Raw genomic sequence first — 13497 nt, forward strand, 5'->3', positions numbered from 1 at the left:
AAAGACAAGTGTGGCTGTAAGAGAAGAAGAGAAGGCAGACAGTGAAAGAAGGACGCCCCAGCAGAGAAACGTGTGATGGGAGAGAAGCAGAGCAGGCCAAGCATCAGAAGTGTGACTGAAAGAAGGAGAAGAATGAAATCATTATTGCCAAGCATGTAGAGACAAAGAGAAGGTCACTGAGCCTCATATGAGAGCTGTTCTCTGAACATACAGAGCTCTGTTTGTGCCCAAGGGGACTTGACGTTTTTATTACATTAACCACAACACTGGCTGGATTTCTCTTATCCTGTCTGTTTTTTTTTTTTTTTTTGTTCTGATCCAAAGCTTTTCCTGTATTATTCTGTTCTGGATAAAAAGCAAAAACTCACTAGTCTGACATCCTATAAGTTTTTTTCCCCCCATTTCATTCACAGTTGGCAGTCACTCTGCAGCAGAGTTGTTCCGGAGCTTTACTTGCAATTGAAGGAGTTTTGAGATCTGTTGAGTCCTCTGCAATGAAAAAGAGATGTTTCAAGTCATCACTATGTTTTTCTATTGCTTTCTGGAGTATGAATATTCAGGTAATCAATACTTTTCTGACTTAATGTTTGAATCTGGGATTTGTGGCAATAAACTGGGATTTTTTACTTATAAAAAATGGTTTTGTGGTAAACACTTATGCTATTGCTGCAGGGTGAGTCCATACTTAACACATTTGGGAACAAAAACGATTCTGTTTCAAATCATCACATTTCTCCGAAAGCCAATGGTGTCCAAAGTTTTGATTTTGTGTTGTTTCCAAATGTAATACGAGATGGTTGTAAGTTTGACAAATTTGATTGATAATTTTCAAAAGTTTAGTTCAACAAATAATGACCCCATATTCTATTCTTGTTGCAGAAAAAAATCATTTGCATATCAACAAAATATAAATACATTAATACCAAAAATTGGGAAACCTCAATGATTTTCTTTTAAGAAATCAAGCATGACCGAGTCAGATCCCTGTTATGCTTCAGATTTGCAAAGATTTACAGATCCAGTTTCTAAAAAAAATCATGCTCCTTTTTTTCATCAAAATATGTGTTTGAAATTTATAAATCCTTACATGTTTCATTGTTGAAAAGATAATGAATAAGTAAAATATCAATTTGCAAATGCCATTTTAAGTGAGAAATAAACATTTTTCTGCTGAAGTCCACACATTATGTAAAAAATAATAATAAAAACAATAGCCAAGCAAGTAAATAAATAACTCCTTATTTTAATTCATGCAGTTTCTGTAATGTTTTTCTACTATAGTAAACTTTTTTCACTCAACACCCTTTTCACAGTGACTTTACTGACCTATTAGATCACATCGCTTCTCCTTTTGAAAATCTGTATTGACAGTTAGATTAGGTCTTCTGTAGCCTAAGGTACAGGTTAAGGAGGACATAATACCTTAATGCCTTGTTTACACATCATCCAAGCTCCCACTGCCCCCGAAATGTTATTTGAATCAATGGGGTGACAGCCTCTGGTGTAGGCAGAATATATAGAAAACATTTACAGGTAGAAAAAAAGTCATTTTGGTGATTTGCTTACCAAAGCAGAACAGAAAGAACAATAAACTTAAGTAAGTCCAATATGATGGTCATTGATAATGCCCATGGCTGGATTTGGGTCAATTAGGGTCTGGCAGACGTGCAGAATCATGTCGGACCCCCAGGGCTTAAAGAACACAATTCAATTTTCCTCAACAAATGTAATACAATTAGGCTGGATAAAAACAGGCAACTCACAAGGGAGGAGTCTTTTAAAAAGCAAAGAGGTGGACGAGGTAGGAAGAGAAGTAGCGGTTGTTCAGAGGAAAGATGACACCAATAGAGGATCTCACCAGATAAATAGAAAAGAAGAAGTGCAGATGCTACACAGAGGGTCAAACTTTGTCCAGCATTACAGACGAAGAGGACGTAACACTGGAAGAAATAGCGTCTGTTATGTCATATGAGCGTCTGTTATGTCATATGAGGCCTGAAATCAAGCAAGACAAATTATTAGTCTGAAGAATTTTTACAGCAAGACTGAAGAAAAAGTTTGTTTTTCAGCTTAAACTTCAGTTCATCTTTGGCAAGGGAGGTAAGGAAAAGAAAAACCTTTTGACTGGATCTGTCCACCAGCATGAGGATCTTCAGCAAAGACGTTCGCCTTCAGGATGTAACCATCATGTATTTTACTGGCCTGGCTGCCCTGATGGTCATCCTCGTGGCTTCGTATCAGGCGCCCTCCAACGCCGTCGACGTGTCCAGCCTAAAGCCGAGCCCTTCTCTGCCACCTCTCCCCATGCCTTTCCGTATGCCTTTGGACCCACTTGGAAACCTGCAGCTGGCCTGGAACATCAGCTACGCCACCCAGGAGATCTACATACAGCTGAGGGTTGCAGAGCTCAGACACGGGGTGGTCCTGGGGATGTCGGACCGCGGTGAACTCACCAACGCAGACCTGGTGGTGCTGTGGGACAATGGAACAAGGAGCTACTTTGGGGTAAGCAAAATTGATGCTGGTTTATGGTCTATGTTTTGAATTTATTTATTTATTTTGCAGGGATTTTATAAAGAATCTTAAGGAAAAGGGATTTCCTACATTTCTTTGTCTCTCCATGGTTGTAGGGAAGTGGGAACGGCATTTTTGCACAAGCAGCCCGGGGAAGAGTTTTGCTGCATGATCACAGAGTCACTAAAGATGTTATCAAGCCTTCCTAATTGGAAATCAGTCAAACTGCACTAATAGCTGCAGCTCTACTGGGAATCATTAGCAGATATTTGCATATCAAAGCCCAATCACATGTTAATTAAGATGTGCGAAATGCCTTTTTTTTCTCCCATTACCCCTCACACAGTTTTTAAGAAATTTCAACTGGAAACTTGTTGGTATTGTTTTGTCTCTGATTAAGTCTCTCACTACCTAATCAGTGTCTGCAAGGAAACATCAACAAAGCAAAGGAAAAAATAAATCAGTGCGGACATCTGATTAACGAGAAAAAAATATATATATTTGTCACATATAAGAATAAAGACAGCAGCAACATCTAAATTTGTAAATAATTTTATGACATGATACTATCAGTAGAATCCTACAGTGAGTAAGGTCTAAAGGTTCATATCTAAGGAGATATACCCGATATATCTCAAGTTTTTCTCCACAAACTTCTAACTCACACTGGACAAGATGTACTTTGTTAGGTTTGTACGAAATGCACACTTTCTAAACTGATGTCTTCAAAATCCATGGAGTTCGTGTGGGACAGTTACATAAGAGTAACAGTGAGGAGATGAAAACGAGAGATCTTAGGTGTTATTTTGGACAGGTAGGAATGTGAGAAACTCAGACGAGGGTACAAAGGCTTCTGGCAGAGAAGGAGAACATCTTGTTTGCCAGGCTGGGGAAGGCTTCACAACACCACATGCCACTCTTTTTCTAACTAGTCCTTTTCATGAATTACATCATAATTCTCCATCAAACAACTGACTACATCTGCTACCATTTGTCACAATCATTACCCAGTAACAAATTTTGAGTTTCGCTTTTATTTATTGGGATTACAGAAATAGTATCTGTGTCTTAATAATCTACTATTACTTACTTTTGCCCTTTCTTGAAATATACTGTCAAACAGGACCATGTCGCTGTCTTAATTGTCACAGTGTTAATTTCTTTTTCACTTCAAAATGCTTTTTTTTTTTTCAAACTGCTGTAGAGGCGACCTTACCAACTAACCAGGTCATCTGTTCATCAGTTCATTTGCGAAATGAACGGAGGATTTTCAGTCCTTTAAGAAAGTATTCCAACTCTATTAATTTCTTTCAAATTTTTTTCGAGTTACAGCTGCAATCTTCAACATATTTTATTGGTATTTCAAATGGCAAATATGAAATAGTGCTTAACTAAAGAGGTAACGGAAAACCTATGCCTGGTTTTGAATGTTGTTTTACAAAAACGTCTAAGATTTTCTTCCAGCATTGGCCTGTACTTAGCTTCATGCATCTTCCCAATAACTCTGGACAGTTTCCCACGTCCTGCTGAAGAAGAGCATTAAACAGCATAATGCTGGCACCGCCACGTTTCACCAGTGGCAGGATGTCCTGTGGTGTTAAATTTGAACCATTAGAGTTTTGCACGTAACCCAAAAAGTTCAGTTTTGGTAACATCTTACCAGAGCACTGTCTTTAACATTTTTATAGCAAACTGAACACAGGACATGTCAGGGATTTCTTTCTGCAATGGCTTTCTTCTTTCTGCAGAGACTACATTTATTAAAATTATGAAAAATAATTGCCATAACAGATTCTCTTTGTTCTCAGATGTTCTTTAACAGACATCTCAGGCCTTCACAGGACAGCTGTATTTAACTCTGATGAAAATACACACAGTTGGACTTCATTTACTAATTAGCTGATTTCTAAAGACAGTTGGTTGCACTGGATTGAATTTACTATAGACGTGGCAAAGTATAGGAGGATGAATACAAATCCAAACTACATTGAAAATGTATTGTTTGTATTTCCTTTTTCCTTCCTGTGAATGATGCTATCTCAAAGTACTGTAATTAAAGCTGGAGGTCTTCAGGTGGTCCTGTTTCACATCATCATCTCCTACAGGACGCATGGAGTGACAGCAAAGGCCATGTATCACTGGATAGCCATCAGGACTACGAGCTGATTGAGGCAAAGCAGAAAGCTGATGAATTTTACTTGCTCTTCAAAAGGCCATTTAGTACCTGTGATCCCAAGGATTATGTCATAGAGGTAAGAAAAGACGTTATTACTGCGCTGTTCTTTTATTTTCTGTGTGTGTGTGTGCGTCTGTGTGCATCAGCCTCCCGTATTTACCTTTGCAGTTGTTTAAAACCTTTCTCCTCTGACTCACCAGGAAGGAACTGTGCACATCATCTACGGCTTGTTGGATCAACCACTTGCCTCACTTGGAGATCTGAACCTGTCCAGAATCCACATGGGGGTGCAGAGAGTGTTGATGCTTCGCCCTGACATGCCATCACCCACTCTGCCTCCAGATGTGAAGACGATGGATGTTCTTGCTCCAAATGTCACCATACCAAACCAAGAAACTACCTACTGGTGCTTCATCCAGAAGTTGCCTGATGACATGCCCAAGAACCACATCGTCATGGTATAAGTATATTTAAAATAATAAATACTTTCGCATTTGGTCTTTTTATCAATACTTGAATGAATACATATAAACAGCCTGTTTGTTTGTTTTTTTTTACTATTTCCTCTAGTATGAGTCTGTGATAACTCCAGGTAACGAAGCCATTGTGCATCATATCGAAGTGTTTGAGTGTGCACCAGATCTGCGAGAGGTACCACAATACAGCGGCTCCTGTGACGACAAGATGAAACCCAAAAATCTCAACTTCTGCCGCCATGTGCTGGCTGCGTGGGCAATGGGGGCAGAGGTACGATGGGAAGTCACACCCATAATATGAATGGGACTTTTCCACAATAACATCCATGACAAATAATCCAAGAGTCCATACTCTAATGTCAATTAAAGATCTGACAATTAGGTTAAATGTCATTAGTTTATAAAAAAAAAAATTAAATATGCAAAGACCAAAATAGAGAGCAGAATAACTGTAAATAGTTTCCTGGTTTAATGTAAATAAAGGCATCTAATTGAAACAGAGCATTGAGACGAACTTGGTTAAGTCCAGACCTTGCACCTAATTTAAGAGCCAAACAAAAGCTCCCACGCTAGTAATATTAAAGCCTGAAGCTGCAGGCTTTAAAATTCTGCAAAGATGTTCCCACACACATCACTTCTATTAAGAGACAGTCTGTATGTGGGAAGCACACAAATATTTATAAACTTGCAGACATGAAAAGAGAAAAATACACCCACAAAAACAGCAAATGAAAACCCTTTATGAACGCATCTATTGAGACGTTTTAGAGGAAATACAAAAACAATAAATCATAATGGATCCTTAAAATTAGATCAATGTTATTTCAACTAGACTTAAATCTGTTTTTTGTGCCACTGGCAATCTCTTCATTGCAGAAATAGCAGGCTATAACTTGCAGAACCCGTGTTAAATATGAATAACGTCATTCTTTTTTATGTGCCCCAATAGTTTTCATCTCACATGTTTTTTTTGATATCTATTGTGGGATTAGTAAGTAATTACAACGGCTGTGGTGAAAAATATGGAGATAATTCCTGAGTTTCTTGTGACAGATAAGATGCCCTGGCCAGAGTAAACTTTGTCTTGCACAACTTGAATAAACAAGCAAAATGTTTATTTACAACCTTCTCAATAATCCAGAAATTGTAATTACTTAGTTTTGGTGATGAGCTCCGAGTCTTTCAGGTTTAAAGGCTTCCTTGGCATCAGCCTAATGTTTAACTTCCTCCACAAACTCTCTATAAGATTGAAACTCCAAAATGTTAATATGACTTCCTGTCAGAGGAAACATGTTGCTCAGATTTAATATTCATCTTAAAATCAATCATCTTCAGGATGGAAAAATATGGACTAACCGCAGATTTTGTCCAAATGACAAACTTTCGACTCCTCAGAAGTCGAGTGCAAGGCCATAAGGTAACAAAGCAGCGGCTGAGTAAGTAAAGCAGCCTGGTCTCCACATAAAGCAAAAAGGACAGGGAACAGCGAGGCTGTCACCATATTTCTCTGTACCGCTTCCCACTGTATCACAAGCAAGCCTGGCCCCTCTCCGATTGGATTATCTGCCAGCTAAACAAAAACAAGCAGGATGCCTTCTGTGAGCTGTGAAGACAAGATTAGGTTGGAAATATTCAGGCCTCTTTCATCACCTTCTTATAGTGTTGTTTTATTCTCCTAGGCAGTGCACTGAAAGAAGAGTATTGAAGCCTTGTAAAGCAGCTGAAAAAAAGAGGGAGAAATAAATTATGGAGAACTGTCCTTTTGAAACGGCGGAGGAGCAAAAACTTAATGTTTTTTAGAAAAATACACTTTACATGCCAGCACAGAATTGTAAATTGTTTTACAGATTCAAAAACAAAAGTAAAATTGTTTGATGTGCAACTTTACTTTGCAAAGAAACAAATTTGAATATTTCTGTTACTTTTCAGATACTAGAGACTAATTTATGCATATAAAACATTTTAAAATATATATTATTTTCAAGGGAAAATCTTGATTACTATAAAACATGATTCTAGTTGTAACACAATTATTAAATGAACTATAAATTGTAAGTCGTCCAATTAGCCACTGCACGACACAAACTCCTGCTCTGGTTTTTCTCATGAATCTTATATTTCATGTGTGCATGCATGTGTGTGCCTGCAGGCTTTTTACTATCCCCCTGATGCAGGCTTGGCCATAGGTGGACCTGATTCCTCAAGGTTTCTTCGTCTGGAAGTCCATTACCACAACCCTCTCCTTATATCTGGTACACACAGTACACACACCAGTACTCAACTGAAGGATGTACTGCTGATAGAAGATACATTCTGTTTTTATTGTTTCAAAAATAATAAAAACAGACAGAGCTTTGTTTTGTCTGTCACACTGAACTTCAGTCTCTTCTATTTAGATTAGATGATTTGATTTTTGCATATATGTATCTGAATGTAAAATATGTGTGTATTTCACATTAACATTCTTGTGTCGCTTCCTTGATATGAATAATTTTAAAACATTTTCTGCTTTTATGAGAAATCTAGAGGTTTTAACCAGAAGAGGTCTGGCTAAATTCAATGTTACAGGTTGTAGGTGTGCCAATGAGAACCCAACATTTTCCTGTCAGGTTCTCGTTTATAATTAAGAATCATAGCATGAGAAGGCATATGAGATGTGTTCACAGCTTCTCTGTGCTTTCATTAATTCAAAACTCCTTACTATGATACTGAAAATAGCTAACTTCCAATCTTCGTCCATCACATACTGACTTTCTGACCACCTTGACAGGTCAAGTGGAACAGGCAATTCCAGTGCATCTCAATTAAAATTCATTACTAGCAAAATTCACAGTAAGTTACAAATGTTAACTTACAATAAGATCATCCTTTGTTTTACTTTTTCTATTTTTGTTGGAAAATAAACAATTGGGTTTTCCTTGTCTTGTCCAAACCATAAGTGCTTCCAAACACATCTCAGGAAAAGAACAGATAAAGTACCTTTTCGACGCTTTCGGTCAATGATCACTGACAACTTAAATAGCAGAAGGCTGCTACAGGAGACAAAAAGAAAGAAACATTCATTTTTACATCTTTCAAAGACTGGGAAGGTGCACAAATACCCTACCTGTGGAATATTGTTCAAGTATCACAGTTACCGTACATCAAACATCAATGAATCTGTATTTTTAATGCAGGCAGACATGACTCATCTGGGATACGACTGCATTACACTCGCAACCTGAGGCGGTACGACGCAGGGATCATGGAGCTGGGCCTCGTTTACACTCCTGTCATGGCGATCCCTCCAAAGCAGCATACCTTCTATCTCACTGGGTATTGCACATCTAAGTGCACTCGGACTGTACGTACATAAAAGTTGCCTCACTTAGTACCTCAAAATCTGAGAAACTCAACTTTGAGATTTGTTGGAAATCTAAAAACTCTTTTTATTTGTCTGCTGGTTGTTTCTGTAGGCTTTGCCTCCAAGAGGTATCTATGTTTTTGCCTCCCAGCTGCACACCCACCTGGCTGGCCGTGGGGTCAGAACAGTTTTAGTGAGGGGAGGGAAAGAGCTGGAAGTGGTACAGGAAGACCAGCACTTCAGTACACACTACCAGGTGAAAGAAAGGACATCTCTATCCACGTTAATGCTATAACGTTACACATATACTGTATTTATTTTCTAATGCAAAAAGATTGGAAGATTAATTAAAAAAAATCACACTTTAAAAAATCATACTTGAGAAGCAAATTTCAAGAGGACAATCAAGCTCTTTTTTCTATGTGAAAACTTTTTATCTTGTTTCATAAATATGATAATTTATAATTTACAAATTAACAGTAAAAATGTATCAGAAGTTAAGAAGAGAGAAGTGTCCAAGTTCCAACCAGAAAGTGTTATGTGGGCAAACGAGGTGCCACAGCACAGCTTTTCTACATTATTATTCTAACAAATAAGAAAAGCTTAAAGATTTCTTCATCATGTCGTCATTTAACCGCTTCATCTCTCAGAGAACTGAAACAAAACAGAATGGAGTCTATCACTCATTTTCTAATAAACTATTGTAATGATGACTTGTTTCATTAAAAAAATTACAATATAAATAAAATAGTTTAACACATAAAATTAATACAATATATATTTTACTATACCTGCATTGAAAAACATTTTTAAGCAATCATTTATGGATGTTACAAACTGCTACTGTGCTAACTTCCTGCGGCAGCTGGCTGTGCTAGAGTGCCAATGCGATTGTGTGCAAAAATCTGCTTCAGAGGAGACAGCTGCTATTTTAAAATTCCTGATTCAGAATAACAATAACAATGAGAAAATGCTTTTTTTCTTGAACAAAACCACAAATTTATCAACCAACAGCTTGAGCTAGTTTGAAAATGCTGCCAAACATCCTGTTGCAGCCAGCTGTGCTACAAAGCTAATGACATCTTGTTTATAAACATAAATACCAATAAGACACAGGTGGCACTTTTTTCTATTTCTGAGCGTTAACTCGAGTATCAGCTAGTATTTCCACATTTTTACTTTTTTGGGTGGGTTTAATGTGACCATTTCTTCATCCACCAAAAGGGGGCGCTACAGTTACAACATCCTCCCACTTGCAGCAAAGATGCAACAACCTTATCTGTCAGCTCTGAACTGAGAAACAGCGACATTAATATGCTGAGCTACAGCCCAGAAACTTGCTTTTTGCATGTTACATATCTCACCTGTTATGTGATAAAATCTCAATATGATTTAATGTGAGACTCATCTAAATGTTTGTTGAGTGGCGTTAACTCAGAACCTGAGGCCTCATTAGACATATGAGGGCTTTTGTCACACTATTCTTCATCAAGTTAACATATTTTCTAAAATTTGTCAGTATAAAAAGTCACGGGGAGAGAAACTCCTCTTCTCTGTAATTAAAGTGTTTGTACAGAAAGATGCAAAAATACTACACTGAAATGTATGGTTAACTCAGAAGAACAATAAAAGCATTGCTGATCATATCCAAGCTGATGTTTAATGTGAAGCACAATTGATATTTAAGACATGCATCCTTTTGTTCAGCTGAATTTGCTTTCTTCTTCCATGTAGACAATCCGAGTTCTGAGGAAAATGGTCAATATTTTACCAGTAAGTATAACATTTTGTGGATTTGTGAAAAAAAAAAACAATCTATCATCTATCTATTTATTGTGCACTCAACTGCTTTTTTTTATTTATTTCATTCTTAAGAATAGCAATTTACAACTCATCTGTTTCAAGTTTATTTATATTTTCTTCCCCTATGCTCGCACAGCAGTGTATTATATTCCTACCACTGTGTGAAGCATTTCAATTGAATGTAAATAAAAGGAGGCTGTAAGATCTAAGATGTGATGGGAAATTCCCAGAAAACTGACCAAAGAATATCTCTGATCCACAAAACGCATTTCTTTTTTTACGCCAAACTGGCTGCTGATATTTCTTGTGTAATTATTGTCCTATCCTGCAGGGCGATGTCCTTATTACGAAGTGTACTTACAACACAGAGGACAGGAGCAAGCCTACAGTGGTGCGAAGTTTCAGTCTTAAAACGAAAGCTTGTTTTAGCACCGTAACCCTTAGTTCCCGCTCTGATGCCCCTCACACTCATTATTTTGTTCTGCTCTTATCTGCACAGGGAGGTTTTGGCATCATGGAGGAAATGTGCGTCAATTATATTCATTACTACCCTCGGACTCAACTGGAGCTGTGCAAGAGCCACGTTGACCCAGAGTACCTGCAGAGATATTTTAGCTTCATCAACAGGTACTGCTCTGCTGTTTTTAGTAAGAAACATAAAAATACTGCAATAATTTTGACAATAGATTTCAAGGAGTACTTAATTATTAATATTAAATATTAAATTGACTAAGATGGGTCAATGATTAGCAGTAATAATGAAAACGAGGAGACCCGGCGTCAAATATACCTTTAAAAGGTCAGGAGCTGCATTTTTCCATTGTTTGAATCTGAAAAAAAACAACAACAAAAAATCTAAAATGCATCACACACACAAAGGACCAAAACACACAATCAAAAGCAAGGCAAAAAAATAATTATTAAATGTAAAATTTTGCAGTAGTTCTTGTTAAGATTGGTTAAAACATGGACCTTGTTGGTCTGATAGCTATTCTGGCAAATTTAAACCACAATGGCAGAAAATGTCCCTGAGATCTGTGAAGAATTAGAGAAACTAATGGGGATTTTATTCCCCTTCAAACCCAATTCACTGTTATCCTCTAAAAGCAAAGTTAAGTGTTTTAAAATACCTCATCTCCTTCTTTTGTGGACTTTTTACCATCTCTCCCACTCTTCCCATCAAGGTTCCATGGAAATGACCAGTGTGTGTGTGGCGATTTCGGTGTGACAGATCAGTACGCTCAGCTGCACTGGGATGACTTTGCCGGAGAAGTGCTGGACTCTCTTTATAACACAGCCCCCATCTCCATGCACTGCAATCAGTCCACTGCACGCCTCTTTCCCGTGAGTCCCTCATTCATCAAATACACACATATTTACAAGCTACAATGGACTGGCAAGCTACCAATTTAGCCAAATCAATGTGGATATCATTTCTGCAGAAGAGTCAGACTCAGACTGCTTTAGTAAAATAAACCCACACAAACATCCAAGATGTTGGGATGAGAGTGAGTAAATTGATTACAAATGTCATGATGACCTTAATCATGATTTCTAGACAGAAATGTCACTTCCTCAGAACAATAGAGTTAGGAATTTGGGCTTTTACAAACAGGAGTCAAATTTAAAACCAATTTATTAAAAAAAAAAAAAATTAATGTCATTCTACAGCTTAGTGACATGGAGCTAAGAGAGCTTTATTAAAATATGTGGTTGGAAGAGAAATGGTAACAAAGGGAATATATCAGGTAAAATATAATAACTAAAACACCATGCCTCGTGGAAAATCCATTAAAGCCAGACCTTATCACTTTAAAAGACCTTTAATGTCGAGCCCAGCCTGTGGTCTTTTTTCACACTGACATATTTATAAACTAATGGAAGGCAAAAGAGCTCAAGATAAAAATGTATAAGAAAAAAAAAACTCTAAGTCAGTGTTTATGCTTGCAGTCATTCTCACTGTTCTTGAGTGATTTTTTTTTTAATACAATATGTTTGTTCATGCTAAGAAAGCTTTGTAAGTTGCTGGAATTATTCTAACAAACAACCGGAGGCTGAATGGCTCAAAGCTTTGCACACAACAATGTGCTGCTTCAGCATGTTGGCATGAATCCTTAAGATTTTTCACTTAAAACCTTTCAGATTATCAAGCAAACTTTAAATTTAGAGAAAGACAACCGTTGTCAAACTAGAAGTGACTCAAGTAAAATGTCTCAAGCATATTAATGAATAAGTGCTTGATTTATATAACCTGAAAAAGAAAATCAAGTTTTACTAACAGTGACATAACAGGAGAGGTAGTTTTATGTTAACTGGTTTTGCCTAAATTCTATTTTCTGAATTGTATTGTTTTGTGATCATTTAATTTTGTTCCCATCACGTCTTCCTTCGAAGACATTTACACATTTATTGTACTTAGCAATTATGTTTACTATAAATGTTTGTGCTAAAATGTGATCAAGACTGCAAAGTTGTGTGTATTATAGAAAGAAGCCTAACAAAGATCAACGAAGACATATGGATAATCTGGACATTTCTTGAAAAGAAACAGAAGAACATGCCTTAAAATAAAACAATTGCTTGTAACATATTCATTTTTCTTCCAGGGCGAGTGGGAAAAACAGCCCCTTCCAGACGTGACCTCCATCCTACCGAAACATCGCTACCCCTGTGAAGGCGGTGCAGAGTCCTACAGCTGAGCAGAAACATCTGGAGTAGTTTGAGGACAGGGAGCGGTCAGCGGACTGACAGGAGATTAAAGAGGATTATTAAATGTGACTTAGTTTGAATTTTGTTTCATCTCGACATTAGCTGATAAATAGCATCCACTGCTTACTGTAATTATATGTCTGTGCAAACACCCACCAGCTGTGTTTATTATTAGTGCATACTAATTAAGCTAATAGCAGTGTTATTCATGTGTTACATCTAATGAAAATGACAGATATATTTTACATCACAAGTCTGTCAATATAAAAATAAAAAACATAAAAGCTATCCACAAATGAACAGAAAAAGTTTGTTCCATTTCTCACGATTCTGTTAAAGAATGGTATTTGCCGTATAGTTTAATGTAAAGCGGTTAAATAAATATTCTATATTACAGTAAAATGTTGGATTACCTTCCGGTCTATGCCGTATTTGTTTGTTCCTATGTAGGTTTTGTATGTGAAAAGAAAAACACA

At 37.1% G+C, this 13497-nt stretch overlaps 1 protein-coding gene across 1 annotated transcript; it reads left to right on the forward strand.

Moving 5' to 3' along the window:
- The first annotated feature begins 1997 nt into the window (after nt 1-1997).
- dbh (dopamine beta-hydroxylase (dopamine beta-monooxygenase)) lies at nt 1998-13439 on the forward strand. Its single transcript, XM_055040292.1, has 12 exons — nt 1998-2505; nt 4620-4766; nt 4891-5148; nt 5261-5437; nt 7316-7418; nt 8343-8509; nt 8622-8765; nt 10244-10282; nt 10644-10703; nt 10812-10939; nt 11497-11656; nt 12919-13439. The coding sequence occupies exons 1-12, from the start codon at nt 2143-2145 to the stop codon at nt 13009-13011; spliced, it is 1839 nt and encodes a 612-aa protein (XP_054896267.1). The 5' UTR covers nt 1998-2142; the 3' UTR covers nt 13012-13439.
- Nucleotides 13440-13497: the final 58 nt, after the last annotated feature.

Source organism: Poeciliopsis prolifica, unplaced genomic scaffold (assembly GCF_027474105.1).
Source record: "Poeciliopsis prolifica strain line A6 unplaced genomic scaffold, Auburn_PproV2 SCAFFOLD015, whole genome shotgun sequence".
NCBI lineage: Eukaryota > Metazoa > Chordata > Actinopteri > Cyprinodontiformes > Poeciliidae > Poeciliopsis > Poeciliopsis prolifica.

Excerpts from the sequence above, each read along its gene's own strand:
- dbh (XM_055040292.1), top strand. The coding sequence starts at position 2,143 with ATGAGGATCTTCAGCAAAGACGTTCGCCTTCAGGATGTAACCATCATG. Across the intron at positions 5,438-7,315 it reads CGTGGGCAATGGGGGCAGAG|GCTTTTTACTATCCCCCTGA; the intron begins GTACGATGGGAA and ends GTGTGCCTGCAG. Across the intron at positions 10,704-10,811 it reads ACAGGAGCAAGCCTACAGTG|GGAGGTTTTGGCATCATGGA; the intron begins GTGCGAAGTTTC and ends TTATCTGCACAG.